Source organism: Aythya marila (assembly GCF_965140915.1).
Source record: "Aythya marila genome assembly, chromosome: 3".
Classification (NCBI taxonomy): Eukaryota; Metazoa; Chordata; class Aves; order Anseriformes; family Anatidae; genus Aythya; species Aythya marila.
The window spans coordinates 119688029-119715799 of NC_139044.1; the positions used below are offsets into that span (position 1 = coordinate 119688029).

Here is a 27771-nt window from a genome sequence, read left to right on the forward strand (position 1 = left end):
GGACATCAGAAAACAACAAATGCTGTTGGGACTGTAGAAATTGTTTCTGTTACTATTCAACCTGTGACAATTCAAAATTTGGAGGTAGCTTGGCAAGCTGCACATTCATAGCACAGAGGAAGCACCAAGTACTGGTTGCCCCTTAACCACAGAAATCCTATCTAGCAGCAAATGAAAGATGCCCTGAAAAGAAGCCACCATTGCACAGGAAGAATATCCTCTCCTTTGGTGCTTTGCTTGCACAGCAACATTCTTGGGGACCAAACCACTTCATCCAGAAAGTTTATTTCTGAGCACACGGTGAGGTTAAGCAGCAAGTCTAACTGCAGAGCCTGTGCACTTGTGGCACTGAATTCACAATCCTGAGAAGGGCTGCAGGAGCCCAGCTTTGATGATATAGGGACCAAAACTGTTCAGCTCTGGGCACATAATGACTGGAGAGATACTTAACAGAGGGTCTTAAGCTCAGGACCACCTGGGAAGGGGCTCACATTGTCACTAAAGATGGTGTAAGATATACCTGTATGGGCTGGTGAGGCATAGGCTGACTGAATTGTAGAACACAAGTCTGAGACAACAGGCCAGGACCAGGAGGGTAAAGTTCACCTTCAAGAGGGAAGGCTTACAGTGAAAGGCATTGCAAAGGGCACGCCCCTATGACACTGGAACCCTGGTGCATCTGGATGATGTTATGGCAGGTGACCTAGCCTGTAAACTCCATCTGTGCTCCCACCATATCAGGTGGAAGGTGAAGGGTACAGCAGCAGGGAACAACAGCTGACCTTTCCATCAGTGGTTTACAGCCAAGGGACTTCACCTCTGCAGGAGCAGTTGTGGTACTGACACAAGCCATACGAGCTTTGTATCACCCAGCACACCAGCAGGCAGGAGTTGCCTTGTCATACCTTGAAGAGAACATGTAGCTAGATGGGGTGCAGCACTCTGCATGTAGGTTAGTTAGTTCAGGAAGGTGACTGGTAGGCACTATTCAGCAGACAGAAACCATCTCCAGAAACTTGTCTCCTGTCCTGTGCGCAACAGACTGTCCTCAGTTGAGCCATCTCAGGCTAAGTGGATAGGCAGCAGGCGCTTGGGCTCTGCAACCGCACAGTAGAAGCCAGCTTCTTCTTGTGAGCTGTAAACATGACCCCCCCCAGTGCCCTGCAACACGAGGGAATAGAAACGTCCTCCTCCTCACCGCATCTTCCTTACCCCCTCCCCACATCCAGGAAAGAACCAAGGACCAGAAGTACAACTATGTTTTCTGGGCTTTTAGTTTGAAAAAAGTATTGATTGAAAGTGTACAACAGAATGAGGTGTGGCAGCAGCACCACAGCCAGATTGTTTCACAAATAAAAACAGAAAGGGCCTTAAATAATCGGGTGCAGATTAAAAAACCTCAACAGTGAAAAAGTTCTTCCCTCTGAACAGAAAGTCACAGGCACAGAAATGGCAACAACCACATGGAGACGATGGGGGGAGGGAACATCCTTCTTCTAACCACAGGGCTCTGTGCTAAGCGGCTGCCACCTATGGCGGGCTCCTGCGCCGTGGTTGGTGGCTGCTCCTGTGTGCAGTTCTGCCCTTGGCTCATTCTTTGGAATGGTTACAGATGAACAGTGTGACATGCCCTTGCTAACCAGACCCGCCCCCCACCCCCCAACCGGGACACTGACAAACAAGGCCTCTGCTAAGGCTAAAAAAAGGACAAGACTTTGGAGTCTTGAGTTCAGCATGTTTAAGAAACAAGAGTCTGGTGAGCGCACAACAAAGTCCTTGTGCGAGGCTTGCTATTCCAGCTTGGCCTTCTTCTTGTTATCACTGCCATTCTCCTCTGCTGGTGTTGCCGGTGCTGCCATGTCCTCCAGTTTCCGTTTCCCACTTTCGGCCGGTGGGTGCGTGTTACGGGGTTTAAAACTGATAATGATGCAGGTCATGTTATCGCAGCCAGTGCCATCCCCTGAGGTGTCTGGAGCCAAACACTGATCCAGCAGCTGAGGAGGGACAGGACAGGTTAGCAGAGTGCACAGACACACCTATGCCATTGGATCCATTCTATCAACTGACAACAGCTTAGTTAGGGGCTGCCAGGACAGAATGGCAAGGGCTGGGCTCAAACGATGTTTACATCGTTTACAGAGAACCAGCCTCAGCAACTCTGCTTTCTCAAAGCAGACAAACTCCTTCAGCTTGACAATAACCTAGAGGTCAGAGACACTAGCCAGGGTGACAAAGGAACCAAATTCTAACTCAGAGGTGGTTCTCTGATCCTGTACCAGCCAGTATTGTGGCCCAAGTGCTGCCAGATACCCCAAGCACTGAACAAACCAGTCTGATGGAGCAGGAATGAAGTCAGGCACCAAGCTGGGATGCAGAAACACTGCATGCTGAAAGGGATGGTGAAGCATCTGAAGGGGTGTTATGGACCTTACCTCTTCCACAATGGAGGAGAGCGGCCTCAGGACTCCATTCTCATCCTTTTGGGTGATCTTGGACTGGATGAAATCCACCACTTCCTGGCTGCTCATCACATTCCTGTAGAGCAGAAAAGTCAGAAGTGCTAGAAAAGGGAGCAGTCATACCACACTGTCCTGAGAGAGCTTTACTGTAGCAAGGAGCTGATGGTAACAAGACTGCATATTGAGGAACAGGAGGTTTCAAAGCTCAGCACACTGTGATGTTCCTCCATCTGAGAACAGCTCCTCAGAGAAAGAATTAACTCTTTGAGAAAATAAGGGCTGAAGCCATGCCCCTTGGAACTTCCTGAGACCCAGCTCAAGAGAACAACCAGGGTAGTGATGGCCTAAGAGGCACAACCGCTCCCTCATTACATACCAGATTCCATCACAGGCAATGACCATGAAGTCATGGTCATCGTTTATTGTCAGCACTTTGATATCGGGCAAGGCAGAGATCATCTGTTCTTCTGGAGGCAGATTCCTGTTCCTCTTGTAGAAGTGATCACCTGTAGTGGAGAGGAGGATCACTTTGTGCTGTTACTGGGCTTAGGCAATGCTGCCTACTCCAAACAGTGAGAAACAGTACCCTGCTGAAAAGCAGCCCTAATAGAATTTGCACCAGAGCTCGCACAGTGCAGACCTGGCTGTGATTGAGACCTGATTGAGAGAAATCTGCTGCACATCCAAGGCATCAGTTTAGGTGAGCCCACCACACTGTTCCCATACAAAGGCAAACAGGATCCTTCCTCAGTTCAGCATCTCCTCACCCCAAACCAGTTGACACTTCCCCACTTCCTGGGGCAAGATCAGACCAACAGCACGTGATGTCTAACAAAACCAGCTGAAAACTGGCAGCAGCACTCAGATGAGCTAACCCATGACCTAGAGCAGGATTTGCAGCTCACCTGAATGCTTGGCTCTGCTACAATAATGATAGATGCTCATTTTTAAGAAGCTTGGGCTGTCCAGGGCCAGATATGTCAGGGTACAAACAGTGCTTAGGTGCTGCCTGAAGCATTGTAGCAAGGGGAATAGAACTTGTGCAATTAAAAGACAAGTCTGACTCCAGAACAAGTGGGCTCAAACTGGTATGAAGTTAGGTACTCGGTAAGCAACACACCAAGGTCCTTCAACAGGCTCCTAACAATATAAGTAGAGAGAGGAAAACATTCTCTCTATTTGAAAGTCAAGTTGTTTTTCTGGGGACGGTTTATGTGGCATGACTTCTGACAATCCAGTTGTGAGCACAACAGCCTTGGAGGCCTCACACACCACATCCTGTACTGAAGCCTGGCAGGTGTTGGGTGTCTCTCTCTACTGATATCTGCCATTTCCATGGCTATTTTCTCTAATTAGACTGAAATGTCACCATGTGAAATACTGAATACGTTCTAGACATCAACCAATTGAAAACTGTTCCTTAAACTTTTTCAGGGAGTGTAAATGATAGGACAAAGAGTAATGGCTTTAAACTAAAACAAGACAGATTAGTGCAGATATAAGGAAGACATTCTTTACTCTGGGGGTGGTGAGGCACTGGAACAGGTTGCCCTGAGAAGTCTTCAAGGCCTGGTTGGATGGGACTTTGAGCAACCTGATCTAGTGGGAGGTGTCCCTGCCCATGGCAGGGGGGTTGGATTTAGATGATCTTTAAGGTCCCTTCCAACCCAACCCATTCTATGACTCTATGACACTCAGTGGCTGGCAAGTGCTGGAAGCACATATGTCCTGAGCACAGCACCCTGAGGCCAGGCATGCCAGCATTCACACTTGGACTTGCTCACCAATTGCCCTGGAAAGGTTGAGACCACCATTCACTCTCCCATCCATGGTGACCTTGCCGCCAGCGTTCTTTATCCTGGCCAATTCTATCTCATCCTCTGGTTTGTGGTCATAGGACATGTCGACAGCTTTGCCACCTTCTGACACCACGCAGCGAGAATCTCCCGCATTAGCCACAATCAGCTGCTTGCCCCGGATAAGGGCCACGACAGCAGTTGTCCCACTGTCAGAGCCAGGCTGCAAGAAAAACATTTTTGCTTAGACTCCTTCCTATTGCTCTATCAGAGGTCATAAAGGAATTAGTACTACCCACCACATGCCCAGCAGTGACCCAAACCCTGAGGTGTTGCATTTCAACCCTTCTTTCCATAAGCACACACAAAACAATGGAGAAAAGCCTGAGGGAAGCATGAAACATAGCAGTAGCATGTTCACTGAGAGGCAGGGTCAAGCCATACCTTCGTTCGAGCCTCACAAAGCATCAAAGGGCTCAGGATACACCAGTGTTCAACACACCTTGCTATATCCTCAGCTCTAATGCAGCAGTTCCAGCCCCAGCCCAACTGTCCTTGTTTCAACTAGGATAGAGTTAATTTTCCTCCTAGTAGCTGGTAGGACGCTGTGTTTTGAATTTAGGATGAAAATAATGTTGATAACATGCTGATGTTTTAATTGTTGCAGAGCAGTGCTTACACTAAGCCAAGGACTTTTCGTTTTCTCACGTTGTCCTGGAGCTGGGAGGGGACAGACCCAGGACAGCAGACCCCAGCTGGCCAAAGGGGTATTCCATACCACCTGATGTCATGCTGAACAATTAATATGGGGTGGCTGGCCAGGGAGGGTACTGCTGCTCACGGACAGGCTGGGCATTGGTCAGCGGGTGGTGAGCAATTGCATTGTGCATCACTTGTTTTGTGCACATTATTATTAATAGTACTATTATTGTTATTACTTCCATTTATTTTCTATCCCAATAAACTGTATTTAGCTCAATCCACAAGCATTCATTTATTTATTTTTTTTTCCTATTTTCTGCCTTGTCGCACTGGGAGGGGTGGGGGTGGGGAGGAGGGTGAGCAAACAGCTGTGTGGTGCTTAGCTGCCGGCTAGGTTAAACCACACCACCAGCTCAAGTAGACACCTCACTGCAAGCCAGGACATCTCTTCAAATAGAGAAGGCTGGCACCTTAGAAGCTGTAGCAGTCCTGCTGTCATACACTCCCTTCCATGCTAAACCATCCCCAGCAGTTTCTAAGCACAGCAAACCCTGCAGTGGAGTCAGCCTCTTCTAATCTCAACCTGCGGCCCAGATCCATGCCCTATCCCTCAGTCTCTCACAAAGTCAGTCTGTCAGCAGCTGTGTTCGGCCTCAGGAAAACAGAAAGGATGTTTATCCCCAGCTGAATGGAAATAACCCCCTGCTACACACTCCCTCCTCCCCCCTCCCCATGTGCCCTTGGCTCCACACTATGCTGCAGAACACAGGAACAAGGTGTGCACCTCCTCTTTCCCCTCCATGCCTGGTAACAACATTTCCTCCTCTTCATCCTCATCCTCCTCTGCTTCTTCAGTGTCATCTTCATCATCTTCATTCTCTGCCTCTTCACTACTGTAACCATCCTCATCTTCACTGCATTCCTACAAGAAACAAGATACCACCAGGAGTCACACAGGACACTCTTAGTGCCCTCCCCAGCCAGCTGGTCCCTCCAGTGTAATGACATGAGACTGGTTTGCCCCAGAGGACTGAAATGACCTGGTAAGTTTTCCCCAGTCCTGATGTCTATGAACAGAGCAGCTAGTTTCCAACTACCACAGTGAATGGAGGGATGGTGCATGCAGAAAGACCAATGGGTATCCACTGTGGCTGCTGCACAGATGAGTGTATGTTTCCCTCAGAGTTTAAAAGAGTCTAAACAATCCCCAATATTCCCATGAGATGGTCTCAAAGTATCAATCTGAAAAACCTACTCCTAGGACACACCTAGGATGAGCCAGAGACTTGTAGCTTAAGTACCACAGCAAGCAATGCATTCTGCCCAGCCAGAAGGCCACTCTGTCCCAGTGCTGTTTCCTACCTCACTGTCTTCCTCCTCTTCCTCAACCTCATCTGACTCATCCTCACTGTCCTCAAAAAATTTGGATTTGGTTGTGCGCTGGGGCTTTCCCGTAGAGGAGCAGGAGGGCCCGGCCTCCCCAGTAGAAGAGGTGACGGCCTCGTCACCTTTGCCTACTTCAGGCTTCTGCAGAGCAGGGCTGTTGCCTCCAGTGTTGGCTTTGTCTGAGGTGGAGGAAATACCCGTGATTTCTTCATCTGGCTTTCCATTCTTCCTCTCCTTGTGGTCGATAAGCTCCCCTGGGTCAGCCTCTCCATTCATATTTGACTCCCCATCATGCTGCTTGCCTGTCCCCTCTGTAGCGTTCTCCCCAGCTGGAGCTAAGGACTTTTGTTTGAGGTTCTTGGTGCAGTTTTGTCCATAACGTGTGAGAAGCTCTTCAATGGTCATTGTGGCTTCTTCATGCAGAAGAGCAGCTTCCTCATTATCCACTAAAAATGGAAAGGGGGAGTGGGGTGAGGACAAAGAGGATCAGAAAGCAAGACACATCACCATAGCAGCTGCTGTGTTCAGTGGTGAGTCGCCCTGACTGGAGGTTGCTATTTGCAGACATGTTTCAGCAATGCTCAACCTGCTGTTCAGTACCAGGCATGGACAAACATAGCCAGGCCTGCACTGTCCCACAGCTCCCAGGCGCTGCAGATGAACAATATGCAAATGGCAGAGGAAGGTCTTCCATCCACTGCCAAGGCAAGCAGCCTGCAAGTTACCCCAGTGCCTCAGGCCACTGATGCTATCTTGCTGACTTGTAGGCAGCACAGAAGCATTTAAATTAGATGTGAAGTTGGACGGTAAAGAGTCCTATTTCACCAGGCAGGCTCAAGTGAAGCTGTTGGGGAAGCAGACAGACCACTTTCATGTGCAGATTTGTTCATTAACACTGCAACATGAACAAGAAATTTTCATTAAAGCATTTGCTCCATAGGCCTCATGCAATTGCCTGGGATCCCTTTGCAATCTAGACACTTGCAATCAGATAATAAAATAGCTTTAGGTATGCAGTACACTAGACAGAAAATCGGATGACTCCCTAAACTATGAGCCAAGGACCAGAAACTCCACTGGTATCGGATAACTTCCATCATTTAGTTGTTGACATCCCCCTGGTTATCCTCTTCTTTGCTGATTAATGTCAAAAGGAAAATAAACAGAAATATCCCAGACAGTCCTTAAAGTATAGGACAAAAAGGGAAAAAAACACAACCAAACAAAAAAACCCCTTCGCCCCTGTCAGATGGGAAACAAGAACCCACAAACTCAGCATTTTCAGATCAACACACTGTTCACAGTGATTTACAGCTTTATATCTCCTTCAAGGTTAGTCACAAGCTATTCAGCCAAGAGCAGCGCAGGATCCTACCCTGGGATTCACTTTCTATCTGGCTTCATGATCTGGCAACTACTTGCTCATGGAAAAAGCATATTTGCTTCTTTGCGAGAAAGAAGTACTGAAAAGAGACAATAATCTAATTCAATCCTGTCTGTAGTTTGTCTGCTACCAGCCTGACAGAGCTTAGCATCAGACACATACCATTTAATTTTTATAACTTAGCCCACTTCTCAGCTCAAGGATTTCTGGCACATCCTAGAAGCTTGCACACCACAGAGGACATCCTATGGAAAGCTCTGACAGGCTGCTTTGCTATCCATACGATTAAGCTACTAAATGAATCAAAATACCCCTAACAACGGTTCAAAGCACGAGACAGTACTGACAGGTGGCAGCTCCAGCTGAAATTGAACTGGCTAATTTGGAGAATCGAACCTTCTGTTAACAAAGACCTGGTCCAATTTCTCTCAGTCCCTGGCCTAGAGCTGCAGTCTTACCTATTCAGTAGCATCTGACTTACCATCATCTTCATCAGCAACTTTCTCCTTCTCATCTTCATCATCTTGGGGTCGCCCAGCCATCTGGGAGAGCTCTTTAATCACCTCCTCAGTGGTGAGCTTGGCATCTATGGCTAAGAAAGCATCTTCCAGGGCCTAGATACAAACACAGACATAAGAGCGTGCATAATTTCATCTTCTACCTACTGGAGTTCAGAAAGCTTTTGGAAAATCCTCTCAGAAACATGGTTTGATTTTTGGGTGGTCCTGCATGGAACCAGTAGTTAGACTTGATGATTCTTGTTGGATCCTTTCAACTTGGAATATTTTATGATTCTACACCTGCTGTGATCAAGACTCTTCTAAAACTCACCATACAGAATTGGAGGCCAAATTTGTCAAGGCTGGTGGCACCTCTGGAGTCCATCTGGTGTCGTCCCCCTCCCCCCCCTGCCCCCAAGTCAATCAGGGCCAATTCAGAGCCAGTGCCCAGGGCCCACGGCTCTTCCTGTTCAGCCAATTTTCAGTCCACCTTAATGTCTGCACATGCAGCCCACAGATCAACAGCTTGTCTATAAGGATCATATGGGAGACAGTGTTAAAGGCCTTCTTGAAGTCTACAGGAGTCCTGAGGACAGGACAGCTTTCAATGCCACTGTAAGGAATGGTTCAGCAAGCAGGCTCCCCTGCTTAGCAGACAGGCTTACTGCAGTCAGTGAACACATCCAGTGTGGAATCAGCAAAGCATGATGCTTAGGTGTCTTGGCCATAGAGTAAAAGCCACAAATTGATTTGAGTTTGCTTTGTAGGCTATCCTCAGACTAGATTTAGAAGGAAGTTCTAGAGCAACTGCCTTCCCCTCACCCACACTGCTGACAATCCAGCACCAACTCTGGGGATACCTGATGTAAGACTAGGTGTTACTGCTGTGAGGGAGAATAACAATATAGAGAGAGATCATTTGGCAGAAGCAAGACACAAACACCCTAATTTGTTCTAACCTTCCACCTCTGCCAAAAACTACCCCTGTCCCCAAACAACCACCACCATGCAGAAAACTACACTCAAAAAACCAATTCACAACCTTGACTGGAATGAATCTGCAAATTAGAAAAAAAAAAGAGAAAGATGGAAAACAGAATGTTTATCTTTGAAAATATAATCCACGGCTGGTATAAACTAGAAACAAGGAAGGGAAAGATAAATGAAGGTACCCTTGGAAGGTGGGACAGACAGATCTTGGAAGAACAGGGAAGTATTTAAGTACTAGGTACCTAACAAGGGCTCTTTTCTGCACTGGTGCTTACAATTGGTTCCAGGGCAGCGCTGTATTCTTACCTTTTGCAGTTTGCCTTCCTTATAGGCCTTCTGGTCTTTGATTATCTCAGGGAGATACTTGGCACAGTACAGGGCAACTTCTTCTCCTGAAAGAGAGCACAAATCATTTAAAGAGGGTGGTCCTCCCAGAAGCAACATGTATTCTTAAGCAACTGAATTCCTGAGGCAAATCTTGGGACACAAACCAGGACTAATCCAGACATGGAGAAATCATGCAGCAGCAGACTGCTGTGGATCTCACACATGCTTCCCAGAAGGCTGCACCTCCAGAACAGCAGGATTTGCTGATGACCCCTGGGAAACCTCAATGAGTTCTCACCCATCAGGTTTAGCCAATGCTATAAACTTCCTGAAAGGCCAATTTTGGCCATTAGGCCAACTGTTTAGACCCATTCTGCTTAGAAAGCTCAATTTTCGCATGAAAACGCAAGTATAAACAAGCTCTCAGAGAATTACTGACACACGATGAGCCACACAAAAAGTGAGCATTATGTATTCTAGTGTATGTTCTAGACCAACAAAAAAACAATGTCACAGCCTTGAGATGAGCCTTTCAGAAAGACGGGGGTCCTGATCAGCAGAACAGTCACCTTAGTACAGGAAGGCGTGCGCATGCATGACTTGAGTAAAAGGTGGCCAGAACACCAGGTTGCTGAGAGCACAGAGGATAACTCAGATCAAAAGTCAACAACATAAATCAAGCATTCACTCCTAGAGCAGCTGAAAAAAAATTGGAAGCTGAAAACACTTCAGCAGCTTAGTAATTAATGCTGTCATAAAATATCCCAGGTTGGAAGGGGCCCACAAGGATCATTGAGTCCAACTCCTGGGTTCTCCAAAGGACCACCAAAAAAATCAGACCACGTGTCTGAGAGTATTGTCCAAAAGCTTCACGAATTCCAGCAGGTTTGGTGTCACGACCACTTTCCTGGGGAGCCTTTTCCAGTAACCGACTGCTCTCGGTGAAGAACCTTTTCCTGAACCACCCCTGTTGCAGCTTCAAGCCATTTACTACCAAGTATGCAACAGAGCACAGTAGACATTTTTTGTGATCACGAAGGTGCTAATAAGGAAGAACATTAAATGGCATGAGGGATCCTGAATTTCTGTGGTTTGGATCAGCAATGGGGACCAAAAAGAATACTGCAAGTTGTGAATGAACAACCTAGTAATTTAGGCTTGAATATACGTGTAAGATGCAAAGAACCTGAACTTTTGAAGACCAAATTTCTGGCTATTTAAGACCTAGCAGACAGGATCCCCTGGAACACTGACCTTATGGAAAAAGGAGCTGAGCACAGCTGGCAATTCTTTTAACAATGCTTTTCTTAGAGCACAAGAACTCTCCATCCCCCTGCTCGCTTTCTTACATGGCAAAGGCAGAAAACTGGGATGGCTGTGCAAGGACCTCCTGGTCAAACTGAGATGTGAGAAGGAAATGCACAGGCAGTGGAAGAAGGGACATGTGGCCAGGGATGAGTACAGGGAAGCTGTCCAGATGCGCAGGGATGGAATCAGGAAGGTCAAAGCATAGATGGAACTGAGCGTGGCAAGGGACGGACACACACACACACACAAAAAAAAAAAAGGGATCCTCTAGGTACATTGGCCAGCAAAGAAAGGCCAAGGAGAACGTACCCCCTGCTGATAAATGACAGAGGAGACAACTGGTAATGAGGGACATGGAGAAGGCTGAGGTACTCAACTTCTTTGCCTCCCCCTTCACCACCAGTCAGGCCTCACACGTCTCTGTTTCCCTGAACCTGAAGATGAGGGCTTGGGGAGCTGAGTCCCTCCCACTGTAAGCAAAGAGCAGGTTGGAGACCACCTGATGAAGCTGAACGAGTACAAGTCTATGGGGCCTGATGCCATGGGTCCCAGGGTCCCGAAGGAACTGGCTGATAGAGTTGCCGAGCCTCTCTCTAGCCTGTTTGAAAAGTCCTGGCAGTCAGGTGAAGTTCCTGGTGACTGGAAAAAAGGAAACATCACTCCCACTTTAAAAAGGGTTGAAAGGAAGACCTGGGGAACTAGAGACCGGTGAGCCTCACCTCTGTTTGCTGAATGAGGGGGGTGTCCTGGTAACAGGGGATGCTGAATGCCTTCTTTGCTATGGTCTTTGCTTCAAAGACTCCCCCCCGGGACCCCTGGACCCTGGACGGAGGAGAAGGGGTCTGGGAAGTGTAGATCTCCCCCCTCATTGATGAGGGGGTGGTTCGGGAGCGTCTCAGTGGGCTCAATGCACACAAGTCCATGGGTTCTGATGGGATGCATCCACGTGTGCTGAGGGAGCTGGCAGAGGTGATCGCCAAACCACTCTCTATCATCTTTGAAAGGTCCTGGAGAAGAGGAGAGGTGCCTGAGGACTGGAGGATAGCCAGTGACATTCCTGTCTTTTTAAAAGGGTTGAAAGAGGATGTAGTGAACTACAGGTGAGCCTCACCTCTTTGCCTGGGAAGATCATGGAACAGATCCTCCTGGAAGCAATGTTAATGCACATGCAAGACAAGGAAGTGATCTGAGGCAGCCACTACAGCCTCACCAAGGGCAAATTGTGCCTGACTGATCTTCCGGACTTCTATGATGGAACAACTGCATCAACTGACAAGGGCAGACCAATGGATGCCATCTACCTGGACTTCTGTAAGGCCTTTGACACAGTGCCATACAACATCCTGATCTCTAAATAGCAGAGATGAATTTGAAGGGTGGTCCATTCAGTGGATAAAGAATTGGCTTGAAGGCTGCACCCAGAGAGTGGTGGCCAGCGGCTCCATGTCCAGGTGGAAACTGGTGACAAGCAGTGTTCCTCAGGGTTCTGTCCTGGGATTGGTACTGTCTAATATCTTTATTAATGACATAGACAATGCAATTGAATGCACCCTCAGCAAGTTTAATACAACAGTTTAATAGTGCAGTTGATAGAACAGAAGGGTTGCCATCGAAAGGGACCTGGACAGGAGAAAAAAGTGGGCCCTGTGAACCTAATGAGGTTCAACAAGTTCTTAGGTGCAAGATGCTGCAGCTGGGTTTGGTGAAATCCCAGACATGAGTACAGACTTGGAGAAAAACTCCTTAATAGCAGCCCTGCAGAGAAGGACTTGGGGATTCTGGTGGATGAAAAACCTGGCATGGTCCAGCAGCACACTTGCAGCCCGGAAGGCTGACTGCATCCTGGGCTGCACCACCAGAGGAGCAGCCAGAGGGCAAGGGAGGTGACTGTCCCATCTCTGCTCTGCCCTTACGAGGCCCTACCTGCAGGGCTGAATCCAGGTCTAGGGCCCTCGGCACAAGGAGGAGGTGGGTCTGGAGGAGGGATGTGAAGTTGATCAGAGGGCTGGAGCGCTTCTCCCACGAAGACAGAGAGCTGGGACTGTCCAGCCTGAGGAAGTATACTGCAGGCCTTCCTATAGCTATAGGTAAAGGACACACATGCTCTTTCCCTCCTGGCTACAGAAGGAAGGTTTTTATGACATAACTTTAAGAGCCAGTAAACTCTTTGCTTTTTCCTTCCCTGTCCTCTCCTTCTTCCAGACAAATACCATCTGTTCAGACAGCTGGCCATGAAGAGCAAAGCTCTGTGAAGCAAAGGGCAGTCGTGGAATTGAGGGAGTGACAAGTAGCTAGCCATCAGCTCAGCAAAGGATAGAGACAAGAAATGAAGGGAGATAGAAAGGGAACATAGTTGGAAGTAAAGAGATGGTGAGTTTGAGGAAAAATAAAAAGGAACAGCAGACACAGACTTCTCAAACGTGCCCACAGAGAAGGGATTAAGTGGCCATTGACAACAAACAGAAGCCTTGTAAAACTGTTACTGGTTAAATAGCGCTGCAGAAAGTTCAATGCTATGGATCTACACAACAAAGAAACAGAGCTCTATTCCGACCATACTCTCCAAAATGCCGTGAAAGAAGTTTTTTTTTTTTTTTTTTTTTTTGACAAAAAAGCCTGGATGATCACAGATAAATAAATGATGTAAGAGAAATACAAGTGACCCTAGCACTTTTAATAAGACCTTTTTAATAAGAACTTAAAAGGAAAAAACAAGGTGACCTGACAACAGATCTGGCAGAGAAATAAAGATTGTCAGTCCATTGCCAACCAATGTCCACCGACACAGACTTATTGAAAGCAGATGTCATCAATCCAACTCAACATCTGCTCATAAAGATACTATGATTTTGGTTGATAGAACTAAGCATGACTTAGGTAAGGTACATAACTTGCGTATAGGTATATAAGACAGCCCTTCGCTTAAAAAGTTAAACTTTCAATGCACCACATGCTCAATAGGTAAACTGAAAACTACTGGCCATGAGACAAACTGAACAAAGAATCACACTGTACCATGTTTACATGTAATCATGAATGACTGCTACAGATGATACTACAGCATTTTTATTTAAGAGACAAAATGAAACCGTTTCTGTGAGAGAGTGATGGAGGCAGTAATGAGTAATTGCAGTGACAGTCTTCCATATTATGTGATAAGCTGCAGGGATTGAGCAGAGGCTTCCCAGAGAGGTAATATGGCCATTGAGGAAAACATTTGCATAGTGTTGGACAATGGCAGACAGCCACCCAGCTGATCTGAATGCTCTATGAGATGGTCCAGAAACAACAGGTCAGGGACATGCTCCATGCATCCTTATATTAAGGCTGCTTTTATTTAGAGTGTAAACCAGCTCATCTAGCAGATCATAAAACTGTAGGCCCAAATATGGAGGACAGTAATGAGCAGACTATCCCAGAGGTCGGCACTGGGTCCAGTCCTGCTTAACATCTTCATTAACGACCTGGACCACAGGGCAGAGTGCACCTTTAGTAAATTTGTAGATGACACAAAAGTGAGGGGAATGGATGGATCACCAGAGAGCTGTGCTGCCATCCAGAGGGACCCTGACAGGCTGGAGAGTTAGGCTGACAAAAACATCATGAAGTTCAACATGGAGAAGTGCAAAGTCCTGCACCTGGGAAGGATCAACCTCAGGCACCAGAACATGCTGGGGGCCACCCAGATGGAAAGCAACTCTGCAGAAAAGGACTTCGGTAGGAGTCCTGGTGGATACCTAAATTGACCGTGAGACGTGTTCTCACAGCTAAGAAGGCTAACATTCTTGGTTGCATTATGCAAAATATCGCCTGTAGGTCAAGAGAGGGGATCCTTCCCCTCTACTCAGCATTGGTGAGGCTGCACTTTGAGTACTGTGCCCAGTCCTGAGCCCCCTTAGCACAGAGAGACATGGGCCCAGAAGGGAGAGCCCAGGCCATGGTGTGCTGCCAGGCCCAGAGCCCCCGTGCTGTGAGGAGAGGCTGCGAGAGCTGGGGCTGCTGGGCCTGGAGCAGAGGAGGCTCCGGGGGAGCTCCCCCATGGCCGTCAGTACCCGGAGGGAGGTGTGGAGAGGCCGGAGCCGGGCTCTGCTCAGCGCTGCCCAGGGCCAGGCCCAGAGGCCCCGGGCCCAGCCTGATCGGGGGGGACTGAACCAGATGACCTCCAGAGCTCCCTTCCAGCCTCAACCATTCTGTAAAGCACTTGCAGAGAACACCAACAGCTTCTCCATCATACTATAGGGAGTGAGCTGAAAAGCCTGGCCTGAAGACAGCTGTGAGAATGCAGGGCTCGTGCCATGGGCAAGTGAGTTCCAGGACTTGGCTGGCACCTTGGCCTAGACCTAGAAATTATACATACGCAATCCTGTGAAGAGGTTTGACCAGTAAGCACGGTGAGGCATTGTGCATACCTCAGCAGACTGAGAAGAAAACCCATGAAAACTACATGAATAACTTGTCAAAAATTAGAAGCTCCAGCCAAGTGGGCTACTGACACGATTGCCAGTCATCACAAGGGGCAGCTACAATTTCCTCCATAGAATCTTAGAACAATTTAGGTTGGAAAAGACTTCTAGTATCATCAAGTCCCCCTAGCACTGCCAAGTCTACCACTAAACCTAAGAACCTAAGCACCCCATCTACATACCTTTTGAATACCTCCAGGGATGGTGACTCAACTATTTCCTTGGGCAGTCTGCTCCAACACCTCACAAACCTTTCAATGAATTTCATTTTTTTTTCCCCCCCTTAATATCCAACCTAAACGTCCCCTGCAGCAACTTCAGGCCATTTCCTCTTGTCCTATCACTTGCTGCTTGGGAGGAGAGACCCCCATCCTGCTACAAACTCCTTTAAGGTAGTTGTAGAGAGCAATAAGGCCTCCCCTGAGCCTCCTCTCTATGCTAAATAACCCCAGTTCCTTCAACCACTCCTTGTAAGATTTGTTTCACTTCCAACTTGATCTGCATGATGGCCAACTACAAGAAGCATCACACTCATAGGCTCTTATCCTCCAGGGGGATTTCAACCTGGATGTTTGCTGGGAAAGCCACGTGGCAAGCAGTAAGCAATCCAGGACACTTCTGGAGTTCACTGAGGACAACTTCCTGGTCCAGGTATAAGACAAACCAACCAGAGGAGAAGTGTTATTGGACTTGTTAATCAGCAATGTGGAAGAACTCATTAAAGTTAAGATTAGAGGAAGCCCAGGTTGCAGCAACCATGCCCTGGTTGAGTTTGTGATATCAAGGGATACGTGCCTGGCTAAGAGCCAATTTCCAGCCATTCGAAGAATTAGTGAATGAGATCCTATGGGACAAGGTCCTTAGGGACACAGGATCTGATCAGAGCTGGCAGCTCTTTAAGGAAATTTTCCTTGTAATGCAAGAGCTCTCTATTCCCATACATAATAAATCAAGCAGGAAAGGCAGGAAACCATCATGGGTGAACAAGGACCTAGGCAAAAGTCAAAGTCAAAAAGTCAAACCTAGGCAAAAGAAGAAAACACACAGACAGTGGGAACAGGGCCATGTGCCCTGGGAAGAGTACAGGAATGCTGTCTGGATGTGCAGGGATGGGATCAGGAAAGCCAAGGCACTGACAGAGCTAAACTTGGCGATGGATGCAAAGAATAACAAGGGATTCTACAAGTACATTGACCACAGAAGAAAGTTTAAGGAGGGCATATTGCCTCTGACAAATGAACACAGAACTGGTAACAACAGATGAGGAGAAGGCAAAGGTACTTAACTTCTTTGCCTCGGTCTTTGCTAGTGGTCAAGCTTCCCACATATCTTGAGTCCCCAAACCTCTAGATGGGGGCTGAGGGAACAGAGTCCCCCCTGTTGTAAGCAAAGAGCAGGTTCAGGACCTCCTGATATAACTTAATGTGTCTACGTGCCCTGATGACATGCATCCCAGGGTCCTGAGGGAACTGGCTGATGTAGTCATCATGCCACTCTCTGAAGGTCTTCAGAGGTTTTCCTGATAGCATTATGCAAATGCTAAATGGGAACGGTGTGGGTAAAAGCCTGCATTACTTGTACCAGACAACTGTTCTGACAGAATAGCATTGCCAAAGCCACCTGCTTAGATGAGAAATAGAGAAGAGAGTGACTGAAAAGCAGCTCCGTCTCTGCCCAGTAGGGTCTGCAGATGAGGCTACTGCACCCTGCAGTCTGTGCTACTGGAAGCAGCTGATAGATCTAATAATACAAGCACAGACACCTGATCACTCATCAGATGGAAAAGATGACTGAGCACTGTAATCTTCATGTCAAAGGAAGGCGCAAGGGATGTTCTTCACAGCAACAGGTAGCTTGATCTGAGAAAGACATCAACAGCTTTACAGTCTTGGATTTAGTACTTTCACACTGTCTCTGTAAGCAAGTAAGGCATGGACTGGTGGACAGCCTATAGGAAAATGGTCTTCACAAGCTTGGCAGCACTATAAAAATAATATAATAGAGAAATATCTTGCTCTGTCACCACAGAAGCAGGAATCCAGTCCCAATACAAAAAAGCTTTGACATATAAGCAAGCCATTTATTTGAAATAGGGACACAGACTAAACAGTGATCTGAAAGTCTCTAATATGTCTGCCCACCAAAAAACAGGTTACCGTTGGGAGAACTTGTAGATGCCACTGAAAATTATAAACTTTTGGTGCTTCCCCTCTAGCTCCAGCACAGGATGTCACAACATTTTCCTGCAAACTAATAAGGCTTTGCACAGGAACCTTTGCAAGTATGTCTTCTCTCTTCATTGATTGCAGTTTGCCTACAAACCAGGCCACCTGCTGTGAGCAGAGCTGGTCATGGTGGTACCCATCTCCCTTATACAAATGACACAAAAGTGCTCACACTGTTTTAAGCAAAGTTTCTAAAAAACCAAGATTCTCCTTTGGAGTCCTCTGGCTACAGAAGATGATTCATCACAATGAGTCCTCAAATCTAGTAGCTCTGTGTCCCTCTGGTGCCCAGGAGGCAGCTACCAGCCAAGCACACAGACCAGAGATCTACTTGCTTGCACAGCAGTCCCAGTGGGGTCTGATGGGTTTTTTAAGATGCATCAGTAACTACCTCAACACACAGTGATGCCAGCATTGCCAGAGAAACAGAACTGGCTCAAGGAATTCATCTTCTACATGCAGATGGATGTACTAAAATATTCTGTCTCAGCAAGAAACCCACCAGGTTTTTCTCACTGAAAAAGGCTTTGTGAGAGTACAAGGGAGAAGCCTGATTCCAACTGGCACACTGAGTGGGCACTAAGTACCAGGGCCAGCAGTGGCAAAAGGGGAACCTTTCTACAGTTTTGCTGAGGTGCAGTCAGTATGATTACCCTGCTGGATAATAACGGCTCCTTTCAGTTCATTGGTAGTGTTGGTGTGTTGGGTTGCCATGTTAGGCAAGACCACAGGGCTATCAGCCCAGAGGAGGGAATGGAACCTATTGCTTGCAACTTGCAGAAAAAGTTCTACATACTCCAAGGTGCATTTTAAACTGCATAGGAGTCCTGGCACTAATGGTTTTCAGATAGCAGGGAAAAGAAAATCTCACCAAATATAATTTTCAAGAAACAGAACAGAGGAGAAGCAGAGGTACAAAAGCACAGCTTGATGTTCGCTCATGTGGAGTGCATTCACCTGGCATGGACTTCAAAAGCCTTCAGGGGCTGAATCCTTAGAGAATATTATTCATGTATAAACCACCAATGATTTCAGGATCGCATCTTCCATGTCTCCAGTATTAAACCCACTGTAAAAATCTTAAAGCCTCCATGAATCATGTTATTAATGTTTTCTAGCAGAGAAGCATCCAGCTAAGCAATGCCAAAGCATCAGCTGCGTTTCCTGCTTAATGTGATACAGATGCAGCAGGCAAGTCTTCAGGAGTATCAAGTAAACTACAGAATCTGTAGAACTGAAATTAATCAAAAACTAAATATTTAGAGGGCTCTCCAGAGAGCATACTTTTATGTTTGTAAAGAATTAGAGAGTGCTTTTGATTGGCAGAGAGCATATGGAGTTTTCAGGCTGTCTGAAAGATCAAGCAGAAAGGTGAACACATACATTAGAGAGTTCAGGTCTCAGAGTATATTTCTGCACAGATAGATGCCGCTGCCAAAAACTACTTCTGATGCAGTTTAAAAAGCAGGAGTCTCATTCAGATGAAGTATGGAACAAAATCCCTTTATCTTGGCATTTCAGGAAAAGGTGGTTCCAGAGTACCTAAGACCCAGCTGGAATCTTTCTGCAGTATAATTTCTCCACCCCTGGAAACACAGGCTTGAATAGGACACGTAAAGACAAAAACAGGCAGCAACCTTGAGGCCAACACCTAGAAACCTAGGCAAGACAGAGGCCTCCAGAGATAAAGGTTCCTAGATGAAATCTTTCTCAGTGCATGTACATGAATAAACCCATCTTATCTCACCCTCACAAGGCTTAAAGTAGATCTCCATCTAAGATCTGATCTGTATTTAGGCGCATACAATCAATTTGAATATAAAATAAAGCTTAGAGTCAAATAACAAGTAAACTAGCTACCAACAAATACCACGGAATCCCTATGAATTGGAATACCCTGCCAAAACAGGTGTCCTGGTTTCAGTTAGGACAGAGTTAATTTTCCTCCTAGTAGGTGGTAGGGTGCTATGTTTTGGATTAGGATGAGAAGAGTGCTGATAACACCCCGATGTTTTAATTGTTGCAGAGCAGCGCTTACACCAAGCCAAGGACTTTTCAGCTTCTTGCTCTGTCCTGCCAGCGGGCAGGCTGGGGGTGCAGCAGGAGCTGGAAGGGGACAGACCCAGGACAGCTGACCCAAACTGGCCAAAGGGGTATTCCATACCATCTGATGTCTAAACAATATATAGGGGTGGCTAGCTGGGGTGGGGGGCCAGCTGCTCGGGGATAGGCTGGGCATCGGTCAGCAGGTGGTGAGCAACAGCATTGTGCATCACTTGTTTGTACACATTATTAGTAGTAGTACTATTATCATTACTATTATTTTCCTGTCTTAATAAACTGTCTTTATCTCAACTCCCAGGCCTCACTTTCCTGTTTCTCTCCCCCATCCCAGAGAGGGAGGGGGGAGGGTGAGCAAATGGCTGAGGTGTTTAGCTGCCAGCCGGGTTAAACCACAACAACAGGAAAAGAAAAATGTAAGACCAGAGTATTAACTCCCATCCTGAGACAATGACAGTGCATAGAGAATGCTTCTGTCTTAGATCAGAAGGCAAGACGACAAAAAACAAAACAAAACAACAAAACAAAAGAACAAATTGGTAAGGAGGCTGTGGAGTCTCCTTCTCTGGAGATATTCAAGACCCATCTGGATGCCTACTTGTGCAACTTGCTCTAGGAAACCTGCTTTGGCAGTAGGGTTGGACCCAATGATCTCACAAGGTCCCTTCCAATCCCTACAATTCCGTGATTCTGTAAGAGACTTCCATCACACTGCATACTAACTTGAAGACATTTACAATGGGGCTTGCTGTATTCTATTTAAACACCCTGTTGGGGCAATAAATAAGGAAATCTCACTATGATAGTGTTGAGCTCCAAAGTAGGGAGCTACATGTAAATGAAAATGCTTATTAAAAGGAAATTAAACAGCTAAAAGGATAAAGCACGTGTAGGTAGAAAGAGAGACTGATCATAAATACCATGCTTGTGGTGCAGAGTACCTATATATCATTTTCCAGGGTTTGGGAGGGAAGAGGCCAAGGTAACTAAAAAGGAAAGTGAAACAGCCTATTACAATGTGAAAGCCTTTCAACTTTCAGTGTTAAGTCTTGTCCATAACAGGAAAACAAGGTATAAAAGCAAAATTAAATTTATTCCACCCTAAAACCTTCTTTTATGTGGGGCAAACCTGAGGAATGGTTTCAAACTAAAGAATGCATCAATCAAATCATACAAAAGTAGGAACAGGCAAATATTGATCTTTGAAGTCAAGTTTAGTATAGGATACTATATCTGCATCCCTCCTGACACATTTTTCCTAGGAAAAATGTAGAGATGTAGAAATTCAATCACCAGAAATCTAAAACAAGTTAGAAATCTATGTCAGTGCTTTGCCATCCTGATTAATGGCTTTCCCTAACATCTACCTCAAATATTTTCTATTGTATTAAGAAAAACGAGAACACATTACTTCATATTGTACACTAACAGGAATGTCACAAGAGCATCAAAAGTCTTTTTAATACCCAACAACTGAAATAGATTTTCTAAGGTAACAGGAAGGTCTAACGCACTGATCTTACGCAAAAATACATTGCTTGGTATTATTTGTTCTTCACCAGTTTTTGCTAGCTGTTACTTATCTGTTAGATGCTTACAAACAATTTCTGAATTTCTGTAAGAAATAACACGTTTAATAGTTGCTAAATCCCTATATTCTCTCTCCTTCATCCTTCTCTGCCTTTCAGAACCAATCCATCATTCACATGCTCTGGAGGATAATCCTGGGGACATTAGCAGGTACTCCACACAGTTCTCTGCATACTCTAAGATGAAGTTCAAGAAGAAAATAATTTCAAAACATTCAATCTAAATACGTCAGAGTGAGACTGTACCTTTTGAAGAACTATTAGTTTTGTCAGCTACCTACTCAGACCAATCTTTCTAATAAGGATTAGTACTACAAATAAGTCTTAAATTCTTATTTACAAATTGGCATAATTAGATAACTTGTTTCTAAAGGAAATTGGATATGAAAGTAAGAAGTCAAGAACTGGGGTAGGTAACCTTTTGCTTAATTTTACTCCACTATCAGAGAAATGAAAGGCATACATATGATACCAAAAAATAAATTAAAAAGCTTCGGCGAGTGGAAAAAACTGGGTTTGCAAGACTACAGACCAGCACATCTGGTATCCAAGCCCTGCAAACAGCAGAAATTGTAATACTTGTAATAATACATTGTAAAATTGTAATTGTAAATACATTGTAAAATTGTAATACTTGCAATAATGGCTACAATCCCTAGCTCAGGGAAGCCCTAAGTAGGGAATAGAAACTGCGTATACTAGGGAATGGATCTGCCTACCATTTTTTTCTCTTTCCTTGAGCAGCCAGTACTGACAGCCATCAGAGCATACTGACTATTGTCAGACCTCTGGTCCACTCTGAAATAGTCTTTCTTAAGGCCACTCTTCGGTGATTATCCTAATTTACCTATCAAGAAAATAAATAGGCATTCTAGAGTTTTAGAAGATGGAATGCAAATCTCATTGCAATTTCGTACCAACCCATGACCTTCTGTCTAGAAAATCCTAAGAAACTTTCAGACCGTTAGTCAACGATACCCATCTACCAAAGAAAATGCTTTCCAAGAAGGAGCTGGATTTCTAATGATAAATAGATGCTTGCTCCAGCTGCCCTGACAGCCACTTTTACTGAACAGCCTAGAAGAGGCACGGCAAAGAACTCTGGGGAGAACAGGGAACAGTTACCTCCGTGTCCATCGTAGACTGAGAACATGGCTGTTTCACTGTCCAGCTCAGGTATGCAGTTGTGTGCATCCTGAAAGAGAGAGCAAAAGTCAGGAATGACAAGGATTGCAATAGACCCTCATACAGAAGTGGGAGAAAGGCGCACGAAGGCTATGAGCACTGGAGGGAGAACAAGAACAGGATGAAAGCCTCCTCTCATATTCTCAAAGACTTACCTGGTGAGCACTTATCTTCAAAGGAGCACAGATTTTTAATATCACGTTGCTCTCTGTGCTAAAGCAGTAGCCCAGCCTTTTCACCATGAGATCGTACCATAAACTGCTTTAGTTCCTTGATACAACTCTAGATATTTCCAGGCTCAAGCCAGAATCAAATCCCTCTGCTTATGGTACCTGGAAGGCCTGCGTTAACGTAGCAGCTCACAGTCCTTAAAGAACGTATGCTCCATTATATAAATTGGTATCTAGACCAAGGGCTGTCTAATAGCGTAACTAACACTAGTACCTATAGTTTGACAACTTCCCCCATGCAGGCAAATGTTGACTCTGTGTCACCTACAGCATCTAACATTCCCACATTTTGTCTTCTCCTGCTTTTGCCAAACAAGTTCCTTGAAAACTAAAAAGGCACTCTGATACATTGGTGAAGCCAGAATGTCACATACAGAACCTCCTGACCTCATGTCTTCAACACAACCATCAGCTTTGCCTTTGCTTGTCCTGGTGAATACAGCCACGACTGGTAACAGTTGTCTATCCCAGCAGGGCAACGAAAGGCAGCCTTGCTGTGCATAGGATTACTGCATCCAGCGAGAACAAACAACTGGACTAGAAAACCTCCTCTTGGGGACAAAGGATCCTTTCTATTGCTCGTCATGTGGGATGCTCCAGAAAGGTACTGCTGGCCTCAGGCACAGTTACCTGAGGAGTGAGATGAAGAGCCAGAACTCTGTCAAGCATCTTTCAAGTAGTGCAGCAAACGACGCACACCTGATCAACCAACAGCACTCAAACCAAAGTACCAAACCAGGTATCACTCCCTAAAGTAATGCAGCCATCTCTGTTCTGCCAGCTGTTCAGAAACCATGAGACTGTCTGTGGGAAAACTGAAAGAAAGGTGTGTCCCAGGAGTTCTGGAGGCACAAATACCGAACTCCAACCAGCCTTTCTCTGTACATGCTCCCAAACTACAAAGATGCACAACAGTGCACAAGGTATATGCACAGACTGGCCTCTCTCCCCACAAACTCTCACCAGGAACAGTGGACTTCGAAGGAGGTGCTGCCCCGGATTTTACAGCTAGGCACCTGGCCTCTTTCATCCCGAGTAAGCAAAACAAAATTGGTAATTCCAGTGCAAAGCCTAGAACTGATGAACGGACTGAACCTCTCTCAAACTTGCCCTCCCAACTGATTTCCTAATGCTTTCTATTTTTCTAAGGTTCAAGCCCTAATCTATCAACTTACAGCCTGACTGCACACCAAGTGCTTTTGTTCAAGAACAATCATGCAATTGTTTAAACAATGCCATTTAGTCTCCTTGCTGTGGTTCATCACCTTAAAGTTCAGTGTGCTGCAGGCTGCCCCAAAACAAAACGCTGTACTTTGAGTCAGCTGGCTCTAAGGCTTGGGTGTGTCCACACCGTCAGCCATAACCAAGTAGTTCTATACATGCACACACAGCCACACGATTGCTGCACAGTCAAGCAGCTGATGAACTTATCTACTTTATCATAGACTTCTTAGATAAATGTGTTCTATGAAGTTTTTGGCCTCTAGGATCCCACAGTCTTGAAAGGGAACTCCATTCCATTGCAGTTTCTACTAAGTGGCAATAAAAATGTAAAAAGAGTTTATGCAGCACTTGGTGCAATGAAACTCACGTCACTCCGATGAAACAGGCAAGTTATAATCTCAGTTCAAAACAACAACAACAAAAAGACTCTGAATTATAATGTAGGAAATTTAACCAGAGTTCACTGGACACAGTGAATGAAAATAATAAAACCCCAGCATTTTTATGCTCGCTTTTCACAGCATTTACAGAAGCTAGAGAGATAGCAAAACCACAACAAATTAACTGGGATAAGTCCCTAGTGACTAAACAGCTTAATTAAAGCGAGAAGCACAAGTGCTGCTGGGGAGGAAACCCAATACTGGCAAAGATGGTCTTCCTGCTCCATCTGTATGACACTCACTGAGACACGTCCCGACCCTGAACCAGGGCACTACTGGCAAGGAGGCAGACAAGGCCAGCACATGTCAGCAGGAGACAGTTCAGTTCCCATACTGCACACAGAACTGTCTCTACACTACGTTGAACACCGCCATGAGCTGCTAACGGCTCTGAACGCCTGACTGCACACAAGTTTCTGGCATTTTCAACACTAAGACCAGTTCAGAGAGCATCCAATTGACCACAAAGACCATTGTGTGCCGCCAGCACAAGAAGCAGCTGTCAGCTGAGTCTCCACCTCCCTTTCAAGGCCTGTTAAGCTATCTGCAGCTGACTGTCCTCCAAGTAACCATGATCTCGTACTCTTCAGAATGAGCAAGAGAGCTCACAAAGCCTAGGTGCAAGCAACCCCTTCAATATCAGCCTTCTGCTATCCAACTTTAAGAGTTAGAACACCAAAGAGCTTAGAGGAACCCAGTCCATCTGCCTAAAAAGTGTAAAAAGTATCCTTTGTGTTTCTCACCAGCCAAAACCATTTCCTTATTCACAAAGCAAACTCTCTGGGCTAAGAATGGATTCTTACTACAAATTTCATCAGAGCCCTGTATACCTGTCTCACTTAGAGGCTCCTAAAATGTAAGTTAAAGGCAACAGACAACGTTTACATCATTTTTCACTATGTCTGGTTCCTCCTACCACTTCTGCATGCTCTATCTAGCTTCACTAACAAAAATTATACCTAAAATCTTAAATGTTAATCAACAAAATACACATTTGCTCAGAGCTTTGTAAGAGTAAAAGTAAAATTAAACATGGAAAAAAAGTAATAGAAAACACAAACCAAGACAAGAGACAAAAAACTCACAGTACTGGAATACAAGAAAACACAAAAGAACTGTCCAATTCTGCTCAGCTGTATGTAAACACAATGAGTTTTTCATCCCACCACAGACTCAGAAGCAGTTTGCAGCAGGTTCAGCTTGTAACACAAGCACTCCTATCATCTCCTCGTCCCTTGTTTAAACGCAGCTAAACCATGTCTACACCAATGTCCTCAGCATTGCTTTTGTCAGCATGGAGATATGCCAAAGATGTTGGTTAGTGCAAAAAACAAAAAAAAAAAACACAGCTGCAAGCTCTGGGCCTCATCCAATTTCCATAAAGGTCAGTGACAGCAAGAACAGGCCTCAAATAAGTGAGATTATGAGCCCACTTCCCTCCTGTGGAAGGACTACTGCAGCCTACCACCAGTGCTGTAATTAGCTCTGAGTTCCCCTCATCCAAACCTCTGTGCACCAGGCATGCCAGAACGCTGCCTGCATTCAGCTTCTTACCCATGAACTAATCGCCTTGTGGAGATTACACTGCACACATCTCAGTGTTCCAATAATGTCTCTGTGCCACCATGTCAGCCATGCAGAGGTCACCAGAGTGGAGCAACTGCAACACTATTAGTCACATTTAATGGAGCACAAATATCCTCTGAGTTTATCTTAAAAGCACGAACAACAATTTTCCTGCCTCTTCTACCCTAGAAACTATAGCTCAGTTTCTTAAAGCTCTGCTGCACACAAAAAGAAGAAAAAAAACTGGTCATTATTTTGCACAAGTAAGACTGTTGTAACGTTTCACAAGCAGTGAATTATCTGAAAGCAAGACTCATTAAAACGTATTCAACAAGAAGGTTGCTTTACTGTATTTAGAGGAGATATACCCTTAGGGCTGCAGGAACCAGTATTGGCCCTTGTCTTATTTCCCTTGTTTGCTAGCTACCTGGAAGGGAAAATAAACCAGCACGTTAATGGTATTCAGAGGGTGTCAAATTCAAAGAACTAGTCACTGCAGACGAGGCAGAGAAGTAATCCCAACAGATCTGCATTACTCTTGTACAAGCAGCTTTACTAAGTAATTCCAATAGACTTCATCGTTGGGAGGACTATGGACAAGCACCTGGCTCCTACAGCCAGATGTTTGTCTTGTGATAATTCATTTGTCCTATAACAAGTACCAGTGATAGGCTGGCAAAGCCAGGAGCAGCTACTGCTAAATTACAGCAGCAACAAGAACTCCTTCAATCGCTTTGCCTATAAAATAATAATAATAATAAAAAAATAAAAATAATAAAAAAAACAACAGAGAGAATGAAACTTTGTTTCTGCTTGGGAAGAAGAGCAGACATCTTTGCCTGAGGATGTTTGCTTTCATTTCCTGACTCATCCCAAGCATCCCGCCATCCTTTCCCTCCACTTTCCAGCCCCAGCTCCTTATTCCCTGCCGGGGTTTGGCTGGCTCCACGTCCCACCTCCCAGCGCGGGGAGGCCCCCGCAACAACTCGCAGACGCTCCCACAAAGCGGGGCGGTTTCCGCAGCGATCCCCGCGCGAGGCGGCACAAGCGAACCGCGGGGACTCGGGCAGGCGGCGGCCACGGCCCCACCGCAGCAGCCCCGGCCCCGGCCCCCCGCGCTCACCTCCATGGAGACGCGCCAGCCTTGCATGGCGCTGAACCCGAAGTGCAGCGGGCGCGGCCCGAGCCCGGCCCCGTCCCCGGAGCTCTTCACCGTGTTGGGCTGCGACAGGTAGGCGCCCATGGCGCCGCGGCGGCCTCCGCCAGCGGACCCGGCCCCCGGCGCGGCGGCCGAGCGCGGAGGGGCTGCGGCGAGGGGCGCGGAGGCGGCCGGGGCGGTGCGGGCCGGGCCGGGAGGCGGCGGGGGCGGCCCAGCGCGGGCGGCGAGGCAGCGCGGGCGGCAGAACCTCCCCCCAACGGGCCGCCGGGCGGAAGTAGCGCGGCCGGAAGCGCGGGCGATAGAGTCGCCGCGGGGGGGGGGAGCGGCGCTCAGCCCGCGCGGCCGAGCCACGGCGGCCGGAAGCGCGCACCATAGAGTCGAGCCTCGGCGGCCTTAGGACCCGCCCCCCGGCGCGCGGCCGCTGCTCGCCACCGGCGTGCGGAGCCGTTCCCGGGACCTCCCGCCGGGACCCGGGCCCAGCCGCGGGCCGCCCCGCAGCTCCATCCCCCCTGCGCCGCGGGGAGTGGTCACAGGGGAAGCGCTCCCCTGCCCGCCACGCCTCGTGCGCGCTCTTCACGGTGAGGGAACGAGGGGCAGGGCGCTGGGAACCGACGGCACCGAGGCGGGACGGCACCGGCACCGCCCGAGACGCGGGCAGGCTCCGAGCGAGCCCACAGGGACCGTGACAGGAGCAGCCCCCATACACTGAGCTCAGCCGCCCCTCCCGTCCCTTATATAGCCCGGAGCCCCGCCCACCGGCCAATCCGCGCGGGCTGG

General features: G+C 46.8%; 1 protein-coding gene across 1 annotated transcript; it reads right to left on the reverse strand.

Moving 5' to 3' along the window:
* Positions 1 to 1256: 1256 nt before the first annotated feature.
* On the reverse strand, positions 1257 to 27688 carry PPM1G (protein phosphatase, Mg2+/Mn2+ dependent 1G). The gene is made up of 10 exons (XM_082757289.1): positions 26959 to 27688; positions 22316 to 22385; positions 9524 to 9609; positions 8209 to 8341; positions 6320 to 6789; positions 5742 to 5879; positions 4244 to 4478; positions 2836 to 2965; positions 2433 to 2535; positions 1257 to 1994 (listed from the first exon to the last, which is right to left on the reverse strand). Exons 1-10 carry the CDS (start codon positions 27076 to 27078, stop codon positions 1791 to 1793), a joined length of 1689 nt encoding a protein of 562 aa, XP_082613415.1. The 5' UTR covers positions 27079 to 27688; the 3' UTR covers positions 1257 to 1790.
* Between the last annotated feature and the right edge of the window lie 83 nt (positions 27689 to 27771).